The sequence below is a fragment of the Geotrypetes seraphini genome, chromosome 12 (assembly GCF_902459505.1).
Source record: "Geotrypetes seraphini chromosome 12, aGeoSer1.1, whole genome shotgun sequence".
Taxonomy (NCBI): domain Eukaryota; kingdom Metazoa; phylum Chordata; class Amphibia; order Gymnophiona; family Dermophiidae; genus Geotrypetes; species Geotrypetes seraphini.
The window spans coordinates 11945737-11961860 of NC_047095.1; the positions used below are offsets into that span (position 1 = coordinate 11945737).

Here is a 16124-nt window from a genome sequence, read left to right on the forward strand (position 1 = left end):
CCGAACTGCTGTACTTGGCCCTTGTGTGTTTTGGTCCCTGCTTTCTTATGAACATTGTAGTTCTACCCCTCTTTCCCTGACTTTCTGTCTTCTGTTTCCTGTGAGCCCTCTCTTCTATTTTCTTACTCTGTAAACCGTTCAGACAGAGCTCTGATGGGTAGGATAGAAGATTTCTGCATAAACGTGAAACTTGAATTATTTTTGCCTCCTACATGCTAGACATGAAGGGGCCCAGGACTGACCCTAGGGGGGGGGGGAGGCTCAAAGCTTGCTTGCAGGCTGCCCCTCTTTCAACTTCAGGCAGGTTTGATGCACCCTATGACACAGGGGCCCAAGGCTCCTCCAGGATTTGAAACTCTGGGGTGGGTCTGAAGGATTGAAGGGGAGTGGATGCAGGGGAGTCCTGGGATATATCTTGTTTTTCAGGAAGGGGAAAAGAATACCTTGAGGTTAACAGAACTTAGTGGGATGGAGGCAAGTTTTTTCACTGTCAATCTAAGGCCCAAGCTGGGGAAGAAGATGATAGTGGGCCTCTAGCCCCCCAGAGTTTTGAGGCCCTCTGGAAGGGTGGGAGGGGGAAATCTGACAGGAAGTACACTTCCCCCTCTGAATCCGCGGTTTCAACATTCGCGGATTCAGTTATTTTTAGGGGGGGAACCCTTTATTTCGGACCTTCCCCGCCTCCTTCCCGCCTTCCCCCAGCATCCCGGCCTTACCTGGTGGTCTAGCGGGCTTTCAGGGCAGGAGCAATCTTCCTATGCTCCTGCCTTGTGTAGATCGCCAATAGGAAATGGCTGCTGTGAGCTCCCGTAGTCTCTCGAGGTCCGGGGGTGGGTCAGAGCCGGCACAAAGTTATTCGCGATTTTTCACACTTCACGGTCCGGCTCTGCCCCTAACCCCTGTGAATACCGAGGGAGAAGTGTAGTGGCTTCAGTAAACACATGCTCATTCTGTACAAAGGGGCTGCAAAACAGGCATCAAAAATTATATTTATATCTCATTGAACTGTATTTATTTTTTCTTGCTTTTTTTTTTCTGAAAATAGGTTTGTAAGACATTTTTCATAGGTTGATTTTGTAAGTTTCCTCATTCAAGAGATTGTTTAACATGATTCTATATTACAATAGCTCATAAATGCAGAATTTAAATTGGTTTTCACATGCAGCAAAATCCGTTTGAAAGTTTACCATTATAAAGCAGGCTGTTGCAAACTCATTTCACAATAATGTGCTTTGTATAGAAAAAGCAAATAACAAAAGGAATTGACCCCAAAATATCCACAAAGAAGAAAATCCAGAGAAAACCAAAAAACTCTGTGGAGTGACGACGTTCCTAAATGGACTTTATTTGAAAGTATCAAAGTTCCAAAGGTACACTAAAATCATCCACATAAAATAATTCCATCCACATAAAAGTAAATCATCCACATAAGAGCCTTAAAGGACCTAGTCCACTAGGGATACAGGACCCAACACGGTCCGCGTTTCGACAAAAAGTCTTCTTCAGGGGTCCCTGGGGGTCCTATAAAGGTGAGTACGTGGGAAACAATTGTGTGGTGAGCTGGAAGTGAGACAAAATACTGCAATTTTCCCATCTTTACACATTTGTAGGTATATTGCACTTTTTCTCATATGAAGAATACTTGTGCAGTGACATCTCAGTACATCAGCCTTGTCTTCTATCTTGATAATCCTGCTTGCTTATTTATTTATTTTTTTAGTCCGTCCTCCCAGAGGAGCTCAGAATAGGTTATAAATCAGGTACTCAAGCATTTTCCTTATCTTGCTCCTGCAGCCTCACAATCAATCTAATGGGTGACAGGATAATCGCACGCCGGACACCAGCGCGCCGACAATCCAGCGCTGACAATTTGGTGTAAGAAAGAAGCGCGCCGTGGGAAAACTTATTTTTAAAGAGCTCCGACTTGGGGTGTGTGGGAGGAACCCCCCCCCCACTTTTCTGCATAGTGTTTGTGCTGCCATTGGGGGGGGGGCAGGGGGGTGCAACCCCCCACATTATAGAGAAAATTGAACTTTCCCCAAAAAAATCAGAAAAAGTTCCGTTTTCTCTAAAATGGAGGGTTCCAACCCCCCAACAGCAGTGCGAACACTATGCAGTAAAGTGTGTGTGTGTTGGGGGGGGGTTTAACCCCACACCCCCCCCGTTGGAGCTCTTTAAAAATAAGTTTTCCCGTGGCACGCTTCTTGCACTGAATTGTCAGTTCTGGATTGTCGGCGCGCTGGTGTCTCGCACGCCACTGACTATGAACCATCTAATGTACTTGAGGCAGTGAAGGATTAACCGATTTATCCAGGGTCACAGGGAGCAGTATGGGGTTTGAACCCACAACCTCAGGGTGCTGAAGCTGTAGCTGTAACCCTTATACCCCACTCTCCATCTGTTATATGAGCATTATGTAGGCTACTGCTATATTACTTGTGACAGTTTTAGTTACTGGGATAATTTTCACAAACCTGCGACTGAAACCTATAATGCTTGAGTACTGTTTTCAAGGCAATTTTTGGAACTGGTTTTCAGACCATTTGTAAATACAACCGCCGTTCTGAAAATTCATAGCTGTTTTAGTTTAAAGAGACTCAGATTTATCACATTGCTTTGCCAAGCTCTCCTTAGAGTACATTCATTTATCAACATTTTCTCTGTCGTACCACTAACTTTGTATACAAAGTAAAGATCTGGAATCACTGAACAAAGTGGAAATGATTCCTCTACAGGATGAACAATTTGTCTTTTCATAAATGGTTAAACATCCATTCCTTCTAATGTTCATTCACATATCTACATAATGTGAGTCATTCTTTACAATGACAAACATTTTCCTCTGTTAAGCAGTTGATTATCACAGAACGCTACCTACTAGTATCTCTTTGGGGGAGGGTCTACTTTTAAGTATATCACTACTATCATCTAATTTTAAATATATCGCTTCTATCAAAATGTGAATTTATGGTTTTCTTGAAACACTGCACAGCAACTATTGACCCAGAAGGATCCCTTGAAAGTAATTAAATCTGTACCACTAATAACAGTACATTCTTGAAACTGATCAATTTCCATCCCTAAGAAGCTCATTTGCTACCTTGTCAATTAAAGCTACGAAATGGACACGTGTTGTGATTAGAAATACATTGCTATCAGCTTGCATGATAGCATAATTGACTAGGTTGATAGCAAATGAACTCTAGCATTGCAAAAGAATGGTAAGAAGTGGCGCTTGCCAATAAATTATTTTAGTATTGAGCTTAGTAATGAGAATTGAAATACTAATCTCAAGTGTATATAAATTTGTTAATATCTTTAATGCATTCAGGATCTGAAGTCTTATGGTAAGCTATATTTCCGACACTAATAAGACCTGCATGATAAGTTAAACCAGTAACCCACGAGTATGGTTCAGTGCAGATACCGTTATATAATGCTTGATTATCATTGTCTAGTATTGCCTTATTTGGCTTATTGTATATGTTTATTGTTACCTGCCTGTATAACGTGGTCTCTAAATATTTTAAATAAATAAATATATTCTGGTTATTTAGAGCTAGATTCAGTGCTGTCATTAATGTCTTCTGGAAATGTCTTATAATTGCTTTTTTTTTTTTTAATTTCCTGTTAGGGTTCGATCGGTTTCCCTGGATTTGCAGGCTCTAATGGAGAGAAAGGAGCACGGGTATGATTTCTTCTGCTAAATCTTTATAAAAGTGGGTAAATCACAATAGAATTATACTTTTGTTCTCTTTTGAAGAACTCTGTTTTATTTTCACAAGGAGGAAAGATGTGAGCATAAAAAGAAAAACATACAAACAACTAGTTTGCTTTGCGAGATATATGCAGGTGATATTATCTGATAATAGCCAGGGTGCCTAGAACCCTGCTCCAGCATGAATGATCATTTATATTTTTCTTCAGTGAATCTGTTCAGAGATTTCCATCTCCTCAGCAGCCTATGAAGATCCAGTCTTCTCATTCCACTGGCCAGCCCTTTTCCCTTCCCTCCTCTCTCAGAGCAGAACATTATTGGATAATGGCATGCCACCAGTTTAAATTGCTATCATTTTTTACTTTTATTTTGATGGTTCTCAGTGACCCCTCATGATGTGAGGGTTGCCAGAGAAAATGACTCCATTTGTTATGTCTATTCCACTAGGATCAGATTTGGTTGTCCCTGGGGTAGCACCAGTTTAAGTGGCTTCAGCTGAGTCTGAGAGCGCTTCCTCTCTTAGGTCCAGCAGTTCATCTCAAAATGCTAGGTTCTTAGTCCTGGGACTGTAGCTCCAACCCCACTTTGCCTCACTCAGGACTAAGTCCACCTACAACTTATAAGGTGGCTTCCAAACCTGATTCCTTTTATTCAGAAAGAAAAGGAGAAGCTGAAGCATATTTCTCAGAAAGATACCCTATTAAAATTGTTGTATTACCAGCATATCAAGTTTTATAGGATCTACATTTAGGGGTCCTTTTATCAAGCTGCGGTAGGGGTTTAATGCATGTAATACCGCACGTTAAACCGCCTGCCGTGCTAGCCAGTAATGCCTGCATTGAGCAGGCGTTAGTTTTTTAGCCGGCCATGAGGGTTAGCGCGTGATGAAATGTCCGACGCGCTAACCCTGCTAGCGCGGCTTGATAAAAGGACCCCTGAATGTGGAAGACTCCTTTTTTTCCCAGATCATACAGTCTCTAGATTTGAGATAAAAGTCCTCCCAGTTCCAGGACATGATCAGCTCTAGATACCTCCTCATTCATAATATCAGAAGTGGCTCTGAAAAAGTCAAAATCTTATAAATCAAATCCCTAGGCTCCACTTGGAAAGGATCAGAAGGCTCTCAATATTATTGGGGAAAAAAAGTTTTCAAAGCGCAGTGTGGAATTTGAAAACTAATGTTCATAAACTTCAGATGCTTTAACAGTTTGAAGATTCAGATCAGTTGCCACCTACTTCTTAGCAAGAACAGTTGCACATTGACTTTCAGAAATTGAGCTACCATCTTATTCAGTCCTCAAATGGTGTATATGACACTGCAGCCAGGAAAGCAGTCTTCCCCACTGTGGCATATCATATGAGGGGCTGCTAAAAAGTTCTCAGCCCCATCAACAAAGTTGGGGCAGTCTCTATCAAAGGCTAAACAGCCCAGTGATTTTCTACTTTTTTTGTTCCATCGGAAAAATATAGAACCCAAAAAAAGGAAAATTGCAGGACTAAGGGGCTAATTTTCAAAAAAGATATGTCCAAAAGACAGAGCACCTGGACGTCTTACTAGTCAAAATGTCCAAGTGGGCATTCTTAGAACAGACTTTCTAGACATCTTTCTGCTTCTTTTCACTCCAGTGCGTCCAAATCTTAAGGGGGCGTGTTAGAGGTATATTTTGGCAGGCTTAGGATCTGTATGCTCAGCAGGCATAATCAAACCTTTAATAAAGCGTCCTGGGTTGTTTTTTTTTTTAGATGTTTGGAGCTAGATCTGTTTTAAAAGCATCTAAAAGTTGAAAAGGTGCCCAGATGACCTCTAGAGGGATTAAGGCATGATTCCCCCCCCCCCTTATTCCCCCAGTGGTCACTGAACCCCTCCTACATCCCAAAGATGTGAAAAATATTTTCCAGCTTGTATGACAGATTCACATGGCTCACATATGAGGAGGTGCTGAAAACTTCTCAGCCCAACCTACTCTGACGTTATTTTGCCACTGTAGCTGAAAAGAGTGTTATTTTAGATTATTTCGTTAACGTTTGCAGATTGGCACTTTGCAAAATTAAATTAACATTCTTTTCAGCTACAGTGGCAAAATAACACCAGATTTAGGAAGTTGGTTGGGCTGAGAACTTTTCAGTACCCCCTCCTACATCTCCATAGCAGAGCAGGATGGCTCTCTAAGGGTTACTATAGAGATACATAACATTAAAAGTCCCAGGTGGGACTTGCTTATATTGTATGGTGAGCCCTTCAAAGCCTGCTGTACCTACATAAAGATGATACCTGCAGGATTAAGGGCTATTGTTGTGGTATATAGATGGGTACAGTAAGTTTTGGGTGGGTTTTGGAGGGCTCACCATACAATATAAGCAAGTTATCGTGACATCTGTACTTGGGACATTTAATATGGAATTCTCTGCAGTAATCCTCAGAGTGCCCTTCTGCTGTGCTTAAGAATGCTTAGCTATCTGTGAACAGCTGAGAATGCTGACTGCTTGAATGTCCAAAAAGATTGCTTTTGTGTGTTTTTCATGCAGATGTCTTTATATTTGAGAATGGCCAAAAAAAAACAGAAGTACTAAGGGCCAAAACATCTACATAGGTCATTCAAAGAAATAGACATCTTGCCTTACCTGAAACTGAGATTCTCTGTAGACAGCAGGGAAATGTAGTAACACTTCCCTCCCAATTTACCCCTTAAAAAGAAAAAGACTTACAGAATGGCTAAGCTATCACTTTTTCTTCACTTACATACATACACACAAAAAAATTCATATAGTGTTAGCTCTAGGGCAATTGAATATTCATAGAATGCTTAGAGCAGTGGTTTTCAACCTTTTTACACCTATGGACCGGCAGAAATAAAATAATTATTCTGTGGACCGGCATCTGTCCCTGGACCAGCAGTTGAAGAACACTGGGCTAAGTTGTGGGCCAGACCCTGCCCATCTCTACCCAATCTCCACCCCAGACACCGCCTCCATAATAGTACTAATTGCACCTTGCACGTCCCACGCCTCATCTGGAAGCCTTCCAGGATGCCCGTAGGAGCCAGTGCCCGTGGCTTTGTGCAATGAATCAGTTAGGAAGAGGGAGTTGGCTCGAAGATAACGCCACATTGATCGCACCGTGGACCGGCGGTTGAAGAACACTGTTTTGGGCCTAATGCACGTGCTGGCCCTGTGGACCGGCAGGAAATTTCTGTGGACCGGCACTGGTCCATGGACCGGTGGCTGAAGAACACTGGCTTAGAGGAACCCAGGAATCTCTGCACAGACTTGCTTAAGACAAAAAAAAAAAAAAAGAAAAAGACAATTGAAGCTGGAGGAGGGCTCTGGGTAACAGGCACTGTTCCTTCTAATCTAGGGTTACCAGACATCCAGAAAACCTGGACATGTCCTCTTTTTAGAGGTCTGTCTGTGTGCCTGGATGGACTTTCCAAAACCTGGTAATTTGTATGGGTTTTGGAAAGCCCCGACCTCCTGTCTGTGTCAGGAGGGCCTCTGAACATGTGCGGATGATGTCACATGCATCCTCGCTTGCTCAGAGGCCCTCCAGATGTAGCCCGGAGGTCGGAAGAGAAAGACAAGGCTTTGTGGGGGCAGAATGGGGCAGGGCTGGGCCAGAATGGGGTGGGGCCTTGTGTCTGGGTTTCTTTGTTGAATAATCTGGTAACCCTACTCTAAGCTGAGCAGGAGTCCTCTATCTACAGTCCTGCCAGTAAGTGGTGCTGTTTCACTATCACATATTAAATAATTAGGGACAGGCAAAGTCTGCAGAACTTCAGGGAACCTGCACAATATTAAAGCACCACCTACTGGCAGCAATGCAATTGGAGGACTCCTCAGCTTAGAGGGAACAGTGCTGGACATCTTGGTTACATAGAATGTCACTAGAAAGCATGGCTGCATTTCTCAATTGTCTAAGGAGAACCACTGTTACAGGTAAGCAACTTTGCTAAATAGGTAGAGATACTATCTTCAGTAGTGGAAAAAAAAGATACATTGTTTAAAAAGGAATGATCTAAGTTTTTAGGTAAATATACTGTCTTCAGTAGGTCAATAAATGGTCCCTTTCTGGTTCATTAACCTTATACAGAGACCATTTCTACCCCGCTCAGCATTGCGGGTCTCCTTTTAATAAAGTGCATCTTGATTGACTAACATAATATCACCCAGTATAGAAATATGTTGTTTCCAAAGATGGTAATAATAAACTGTAGATTGCATAGAATTTCATGGTTTCATTTTATTTCAAGCTCAACTAGATACAGGTCATCCTGCTGTTTAGAACTGATATAGCAGCTTGGAGATCATAAATGCTGATATCTCAGAATGGCAGTTATAAATATGCATCATTATCCTGTCAATCAAGTTTATTTGGCAGTCAGAAACCAGCAGTACATATCTGCCACTTTGAACATTAAGCTCATAGAGGTCAATTCAAATATACTGTTGGGAATTGTGTAATATGCATTTACCACCAGCATCTGATAATAAAAGGTTTCCTACACATAGCATAAATTATACTAGTCTCAATTTTTAAATCGAATGGGATTAATGTTCAATAGAAGTTACCTGGTTAGGAGAAACTCCTACCCAGATAACTCCCACTCACAAGGTGTAACCTGGAATTTCAGTAGCACTTACCCATACAGGACTGAATTCTATATTTCGGGCTAGATTCTCAAACCAGTTCAGATTTTTAGGTGCCAATAGGCACCCAAAGTCTGTTAAAAATGCTGTTCAGATGGCACGGTTTATAGAATAGGGCTTACGCCCTAGTGGAAACATGGTGCAAACCCTTGTATCCAATGTTAGGTGCAGATGCCCCTTATTCTATAATCATACGTGTAACTTTGAAGAACGCCCCTGATCCATACATGACCCTCCCATTTCCACGCCCCCTTTTTGACATCGGACATAAAATTTTAGGCGCAGATCCTACACCTAAATTTAAACTAAAACCAATTGAATGTTAATAATTGCTTGTTAAGAAGCCAATTATCAGTGCTAGTTGGCTCGTTATTCAATTAAGTTGCATACACAGATTGGACATACACCCAAATTTGGATGCACAACTCCAAGCACCATTTAATGAATTTGGGAGATGGGAGGTATTTCTATGTACACAGAGGGACATTTTCAAAACAACATCTGAGTTTGGACGTTTTGGGAAAGACATCCAAAAATCCAGTAGAGAAAATATCCATTTTTGAAACCGCAAGACGTCTATCATTTTTTGTTTGAAAATGACCTGCTAGACGTCTTGAGCTAGCAAGATGTCTATCTTTTTTTGGCCATTTTCTAAAAAATAGGACATCCAGATTAAACACTTCCAAAATAAGCCGTCTACATATAGGAGGGGCCATCATTTTTAATAGATTGGACACACAGACATATCAGCAGAGCAATGAGACACCTTAGAGGACACTGCTTTGAACTTCACATAAAGGGTGCCAGGTACACATCTTACTATAATTTATTTATTTTAAAAGTTTATATACTGCATATATCCTATGCAGTTCCCTTTATAATATATGGTGAGCCCTCCAAAACAACCCCCAAACCTACTAGACCCACCTGTCTACCACCCCAATAGCTCTTATGGCTGCAGGTATCACCTATATGTCTGTGTAGTAGGATTTTTGTGGGCTCACACTTTTCACTATAAATGTAGTGGTTAGAGTGGGATATTGGCCCTGGACCCCTCTAAGGTTCACTACTCCAACCACTAAGTTACTCCAGACACCTGCTTGCTGCTCTACTAGGATTTACCATACCATGTCCTGTTGTTATAAAGACAGGTATGTACTGTTTCATTCAGATCTTTGGGGGTAGGTGGGAGGGGGTCAGTGCCTTCATTCCTCCAGTGGTCATCTGATCAGTTTGGGCATCTTTTTGGCCCTTATTCCCTTTTAAAAAAGATCTATCTCTGAACGCCTAAATGGCATCCTGGACATCTTGGTAAATATTTGATTATGGCTGCAAAATTTCCAAGTGGAAAGCCCGCCCTAAGCCAACCCATAACACCTCCAACATGCTCCCCCCTTGAACTTTGGATGCACTGCAGCCAAAGAGCCTAGCCTGAATCCAAGAAAGCGTGGGATCTCTTTGGGAGAGTAGAAGATAGTGAATGCTGTGGATGGGCAGACAGGATGGGCCATTTGGCCTTTATCAGCCATCATGTTTCTATGTTTGAAAATCAACCATATTTTAACAAGTGGCAACATGCACAGACATTTTTATAATTTTTATTTAATTGGATTTTTCCTTTTTGTATCATTATCTGTTTCATGTACTTATTTCCAATGAAAAAGAAAACAAATGTAATTAAATAAACATTTTTTTTAACAAAATAAATGATCCCTGCCCAGTTGCAAAAATAATAACATCAAAATACATAGAAATGACAGAAGAAAATGAATTGCTTTCACTAAGAAATCATAACTTCTCAAGTTTGTTTGCATAAGCAACTGTATCACTTGAAATGTCAGGGGGACTTGTGACTTCAAGCTCTGTGGTGGCTTGCTGTCTCATAATGCAGGAGTTACATTTATGATCAGAAGCTGTGGACTGAAAAGTCAGACCAGTTGATTTTTCTCCATTGTTCTATAATCTTGTGTAACCCTGGGTTATGCAGATTTATGTCATGCCTATTAAGCTCAGATATCTTGAAAAGCTGTCAGACTGTAACATTCATGGATCAGTAGGAATGTCTTTTGAAGCTTGAAAACATTAAGTAAATATTTCTTCTGTAGCAAGATTAGTTTGGACAATTTCTAAACTTTTGCTCTATTATATTCCATTGTTTTTAAATTATTTTCTTTTTTTACACATCAATGAATAGTACATAAGCAATAGCTCCTTATAAATTAGGTACATGGGCTTTATATTAGAGAATATGTTGCAATCATAAATCAGTCTTGCATGGCTGAGTGCTTAACTGAAAATTCCAGTGAGACTATTTCACTGCCAATAGCACTCCCTTGATTGTAATTTTTAGTGAAATAAAATACAATACACATAATCAATGTAAAAAGAACATTTTGTCTCATAGGGGTCTGCACACTGTTGCTATGAATCTAAAAACATTGTTCCATTGTTGTATTCAATGTATTAAAATGCATTTCAAAATGTGTTTAACAGGGTGGGGCTGGAAAATCAGGACCAAGGGGGCAACGAGGACCAACGGTGTGTAACATTTGCGTTTGTTATTATTGTTGACATATATGTAAGTACTGTTTTTATTTTTATGTATGTTTTATGTAAACTGCATAGGTTTTATGCGGTATAAACATTTTTAAACTAACTAACTAACTAAATAACCCCCCCCCCCTTTTTACAAAACTGTGAAAGTAGTTTTTAGCGCAGGCTGGTATGCTGAATGCTCTACGCTGCTTCCAACGCTCATAGGAACTCTATGAGCATTGGGAGCAGTGCAGAGCATTCAGCGTGCCAGCCTGCACTAAAAAACACTTTAGTGGTTTTATAAAGGTGTGTGTGTATGTGTGGGGGGCTGGGCTGGGCTGGACTGGCTTTGAGCATTTTTATTTCAAATAGAATTACAGTGGTACCACGGTTTACGAGTGCACTGGTTTGCGAGTGTTTTGCAAGACGAGCAAAACATTTGCAAATTTGGTGCCTCGTAAACCGAGCTTGCCTCGCTCCCCCTCCGCGATCGCCCCCCTCCGCGATCCGGCATCCCCCCCAGCGATCCGGCATCCCCCCCTCGCGTCTGCGCCCCCCCCCCCCCGCGATCCTACATCCCCCCCGAGCACGTCAATGACACTTCCTTTACCCCGACTTGGCACCAGTGCTGGTGCCCGAAGATCCTCCCTCTTCTGGGCTGGGCTGGGCTGGACTGGCTTTGAGCATTTGCACATGCTCAAAGCCTTCTGGTCTCGCTCTCGGAGAGGGCGAGACCAGAAGGCTTTGAGCATGTGCAAATGCTCAAAGCCAGTCCAGCCCAGCCCAGACCAGAAGAGGGAGGATCTCCAACGCACCGCCCAGCTCAGGCTGCGCCAGAAGAGGGAGGATCTTCGGGCACTGGCACTGGTGCCAAGTCGGGGTAAAGGAAGTGTCATTGACGTGCTCGGGGGGGGGAAGTAGGATCGCGGTGGAGGGGGGGCAACGCGAGTGGGGGGAGGATACCGGTTCGCAGGGGAGGGAAGCCGGATAGCGGGGAGGGGTTTGGAGCAGCGTCAGATTCCTCAAGGGGGGGAATGGAGCAGCGCCGGTAGCCTCGGGGAGGGGGGGGAGGAGATGGAACCAATCAATGCGAGTTTCCCTTACTTCCTATGGGGAAACTAGCTTTGATATATGAGCAATTTGGTTTACGAGCATGCTTCTGGAACGAATTATGCTCGTAAACCAAGGTTCCACTGTATAGAATTTCCATTTTTGATTCAGTTTTTTAGAAAGTATATGAGATGTTTCAGCGCATATCTCTTGGGAGGAGAAAGTATCTTAATGTGGAAATTAGCAAGTTAAATACTGTTAGCAGCACTTTGGGTTTGAACATATACTGTTTCAAGACTCCATCATACTTTATTGCCTATATGTGGTTGGAATGATAGCAAATTGCCAACCAGTGTTTAAGCATGAATGACTGTAACCTGCACAGAGTGGAAGGTATGGCTCTTGGACCTTGCAGGTCTTTGTCTGTCTTCTTTTACTTTGTTGTATAACATTTGTTATGAACCTTTCAGGGTCCACGTGGCTCTAGAGGAATAAGAGGTCCCACAGGAAAGCCAGGTCCAAAGGTAATTATCAGTAGCTGCATATGTACAAGGGGCTGTTGTAAAGTTCTCAGCCCAACCAAGAAAAGAATGATGTGGAGCCATGAATTTTATAAGTTATTCCATACTTTTCTTGACACTTTTCATTTCAGTGGTATGAAATGAAATGAAATGAAAAGCATCAAGGAAAGCGTGGAATGCCTTGCAAAGTTTTGTGGCTCCCCATCATTTTCATCTTGTTTGGGCTGAGAACTTTTCAGCAGCCCCTCGTATTTCAATTTATGAAAAACTGCTTCTGAAACATGAATATCCAGATTGCGCATGATTATAATCCCTTAATCTGCTGCTGTTTACAGGGTACTTCAGGCAATGATGGCCCTCCTGGTCCACCTGGTGAGCGTGTAAGTGAAAGATTATTTTAAGAATACTAAAATGTATTACATCTGTTTTTTTTACCATTCATTATGGTGCCTGTACACTAACTTCTTCATTCTATAACAGGGAGTCTAAATTTAAGAGTTATGGGGAAATTATCTAAAGGTCGCCTAAAGTTGGGTTCTAGGATGATGAGCTCTTAGCTAGATTGCTAGTGTAAATGCTTACACCTAACACTGGCAGTTAGTTATGTAACTGATAGTATTCTAGAACCCATGCTCATAAGAGCATGACCCCTGACCCCCATTCCTCTCCCCCAGGTCCACATCCCCCTTGTGGCTGCATGCTATGGATTTTGCATGCCCAATTTCTAGAATCTTGACTAGGGGCAGCTACGTGTGTAACTGCAAATTAGTACCGATAAGCGTCAGTTAATTAAAGTATATTATTGCTTGTTAACCTCAATTAGCAGCTCATTAATAAATTAAGCTATGTACATAACTGCCACTATTCTATAGCTGTGAACTTTGGCACTATGTTAAAGTCAATTCAGAATGAAGAAGCTAAACTATATATGATTCAGCAGAGAGAAATTATCTCACGGCATTAACCACCTTCATTCAGTTGTTTATTCATTAGTTATTCACTGTTCCTCAGCGGGCCACCACACACTCAAGCATTCTCATAGTGCATGGCTTTATGCTCCCACTCCTCATTGGAACCAGTTTATATTTTTGATATTATACTTATTTGCAATTATTTATGAATAAATATTAAATACTAAGAATACTTAGCTTTTAGCTTTTGGCTCTTAGCAAGACGCTGTGCAGGGGGAGTTTGTATAAATACACCGACATGCTTCGTTTTGACGCTATGGTGGTTGCATGTTTGTGAGAGGGAGTGGGAACCTTGAGAAAGCCCATTAACTTGCACGGGCGAAACATGTCGGTGTATTTATACAAACTCCCCCTGCACAGCGTCTTGCTAAGAGCCAAAAGCTAAGTATTCTTAGTATTTAATATTTATTCATAAATAATTGCAAATAAGTATAATATCAAAAATATAAACTGGTTCCAATGAGGAGTGGGAGCATAAAGCCATGCACTATGAGAATGCTTGAGTGTGTGGTGGCCCGCTGAGGAACAGTGAATAACTAATGAATAAACAACTGAATGAAGGTGGTTAATGCCGTGAGATAATTTCTCTCTGCTGAATCATATATACTATTCTATAGCTTGCATACGAAATTGTGCATGCTAAGAAGGGTTTCTATACCTAACGCTGAATGTTACACACCAAGAAAAATCCATGCTGATCCCCTATTCTATAAATGGCACCCAAGGGGAAAGTTTATAAATGGTGCCCTAAATGGGGCCTAGCCGAATTCCGCATGCAACTCCAAATTTGACTTTAATTGATGTTTTAATTGAAAACGCCATTAAAAGTAATTTAAAAAAAAAACAAAAAAAACATTAACAGTTGAAGTTACACATGGAATTCAGCATGGCACCTACTGACACCTAAGTCGAGTTCCTAATGATGCTTACTTGAAAAGTGGGCGTGGTTAGGAACCGAGAATAGGTGTGGTGTGACGTAGGCGTCATTAGGTATCCATGGTAGATGCTGGTAAATGTACTAGTGCCGACCATTAGGATGCCTTGCGACGCCTATGTCAAGTTAGGAAATAGTAGACATTCTGTAAATGGCGCCTAGCAGCTGATTGACAACCGTGCCGAGCAGCGCCTAGGAGTTAGGTGCTGTTTACAGAATCAGGACCCTAGATCGCAGGCCGTCCTTAACTTTGGGAGTAACCGTTGGTTAATGCAATGGCCCGAGAACCAGGGGAATGTGATTCAATTGCCACTACAGCTCCTTATGACTCTGTACAAGTCACTTAACCCTCCATTGTCCCATGTGCAGAAAATAAGTATCTGTGTATAATATGTAATTTACGTTGATTGTAACCAAAGGCAAGTGATGCATCAAGTCCCATCCTATTTCTCTTTCCCTTTCGGCGCTAGATTATGCCTTGTGTATGTTCAGCGCCCAAAGTTGGGAATGGATCAGCACTATTCTATAACTTGAGGCTTAACTTTTTGGGAGTGCCCATGACCTGTCTATTCCACTTCCATGGCCACGTCCCCTTGTGGACTGTACACATCAAAAGTTAAGCGCCAAGTTATAGTATAGTGCACAAGGGAGATCAGTTTAGTTCAGTTCATAGTCTAAAGCGCGCGAGGACAAAGGCTCGCCGACAACCGAGCGCGGACAATTGAGCACAGGACTTCATCGTGCCGAAGAAAAACCGTAGTGGGGAACTCCCCCCACTTTACTTAATAGAGATTGCGCTGGCGTTGTGGGAGGTTTGGGGGGTTGTAACCCCCCCCTCATTATACTGGAAACTTAACATTTTCCCTGTTTTTTAGGGAAAAAGTTAAGTTTTCAGTATAATGTGGGGGGTTACACCCCTCATGCCCCCCAACATGGCAGCGTGAGGCAGCGCGATCCCTATTAAGTAGAGTGGGGTGGCTTCCCCCTCACCCCCCCCCATCAAAGCCCTTTAAAATACGGGTTTTCTTCGGCACGATTAAGCCCTGCGCTCAGTTGTCCGTGCTCGGTTGTCGGCGCGCCTTAGTCCTCGCACGCTTTTGACCCATCACTGTTTAGTTCAGTTCAAAAATGTCGAAGGGCTCTTAGGAAACAGTTTATCTTTTTATAAAAGATTGCAAAAAATTGTAACAGGCTAAACACCTTCCTCTAGATTCTTACATGGTGCCCAGATTTGTACGCCCATATATGAGCGCACAAAATTAGTTGCATAACAAGCCCTTAACTAGCAATAACTGAGCCCTAAATTATTGAAGTTAACAGGCACTCATTAAAATTTTTTGCACACATCTAGCTGAGCACTATTCTTTAGGGCATGGCACCTAACTCTACCTAAGTCAAAAGGGAGCATGGCCATAGGCGTGTCAGGGGTGTTCTAAGAGTGGTACGCATAGTTATAATATACTGCCTCAGTACACCAAACTTGGGCACCCATATTTTTATACCAGATTTCAGCAGAAAGATAAGTCTGACGCTTAAAATTAGGTGTGGGAATTGGCGCTATGCACTGTTTTAACAGGTGTATGCTTTTTATAGAACAACATTTAGGGCCCGATTCTCTATATGTCACCTAAAAAATCAGCGCTGAATAGTATGGCGCTAAGCCTGATTCTGTAAAAATTAGGTGTCCATTTCAGAATCACACTTAGCACCGCTGTTCTAGTTGGTGATGATTTGGGGGCATTTTATAAAAC

The 16124-nt window shown here is 41.9% G+C and overlaps 1 protein-coding gene across 1 annotated transcript in view; it reads left to right on the forward strand.

Moving 5' to 3' along the window:
• Positions 1-16124, forward strand: part of COL11A1 (collagen type XI alpha 1 chain) — a 528076-nt gene that overhangs the window by 276701 nt on the left and 235251 nt on the right. Inside the window, exons 32-35 of the mRNA XM_033916645.1 lie at positions 3635-3688; positions 10856-10900; positions 12418-12471; positions 12804-12848. Coding sequence (XP_033772536.1) covers positions 3635-3688; positions 10856-10900; positions 12418-12471; positions 12804-12848 — 198 coding nt within the window. The remainder of the gene's footprint in view (positions 1-3634; positions 3689-10855; positions 10901-12417; positions 12472-12803; positions 12849-16124) is intronic.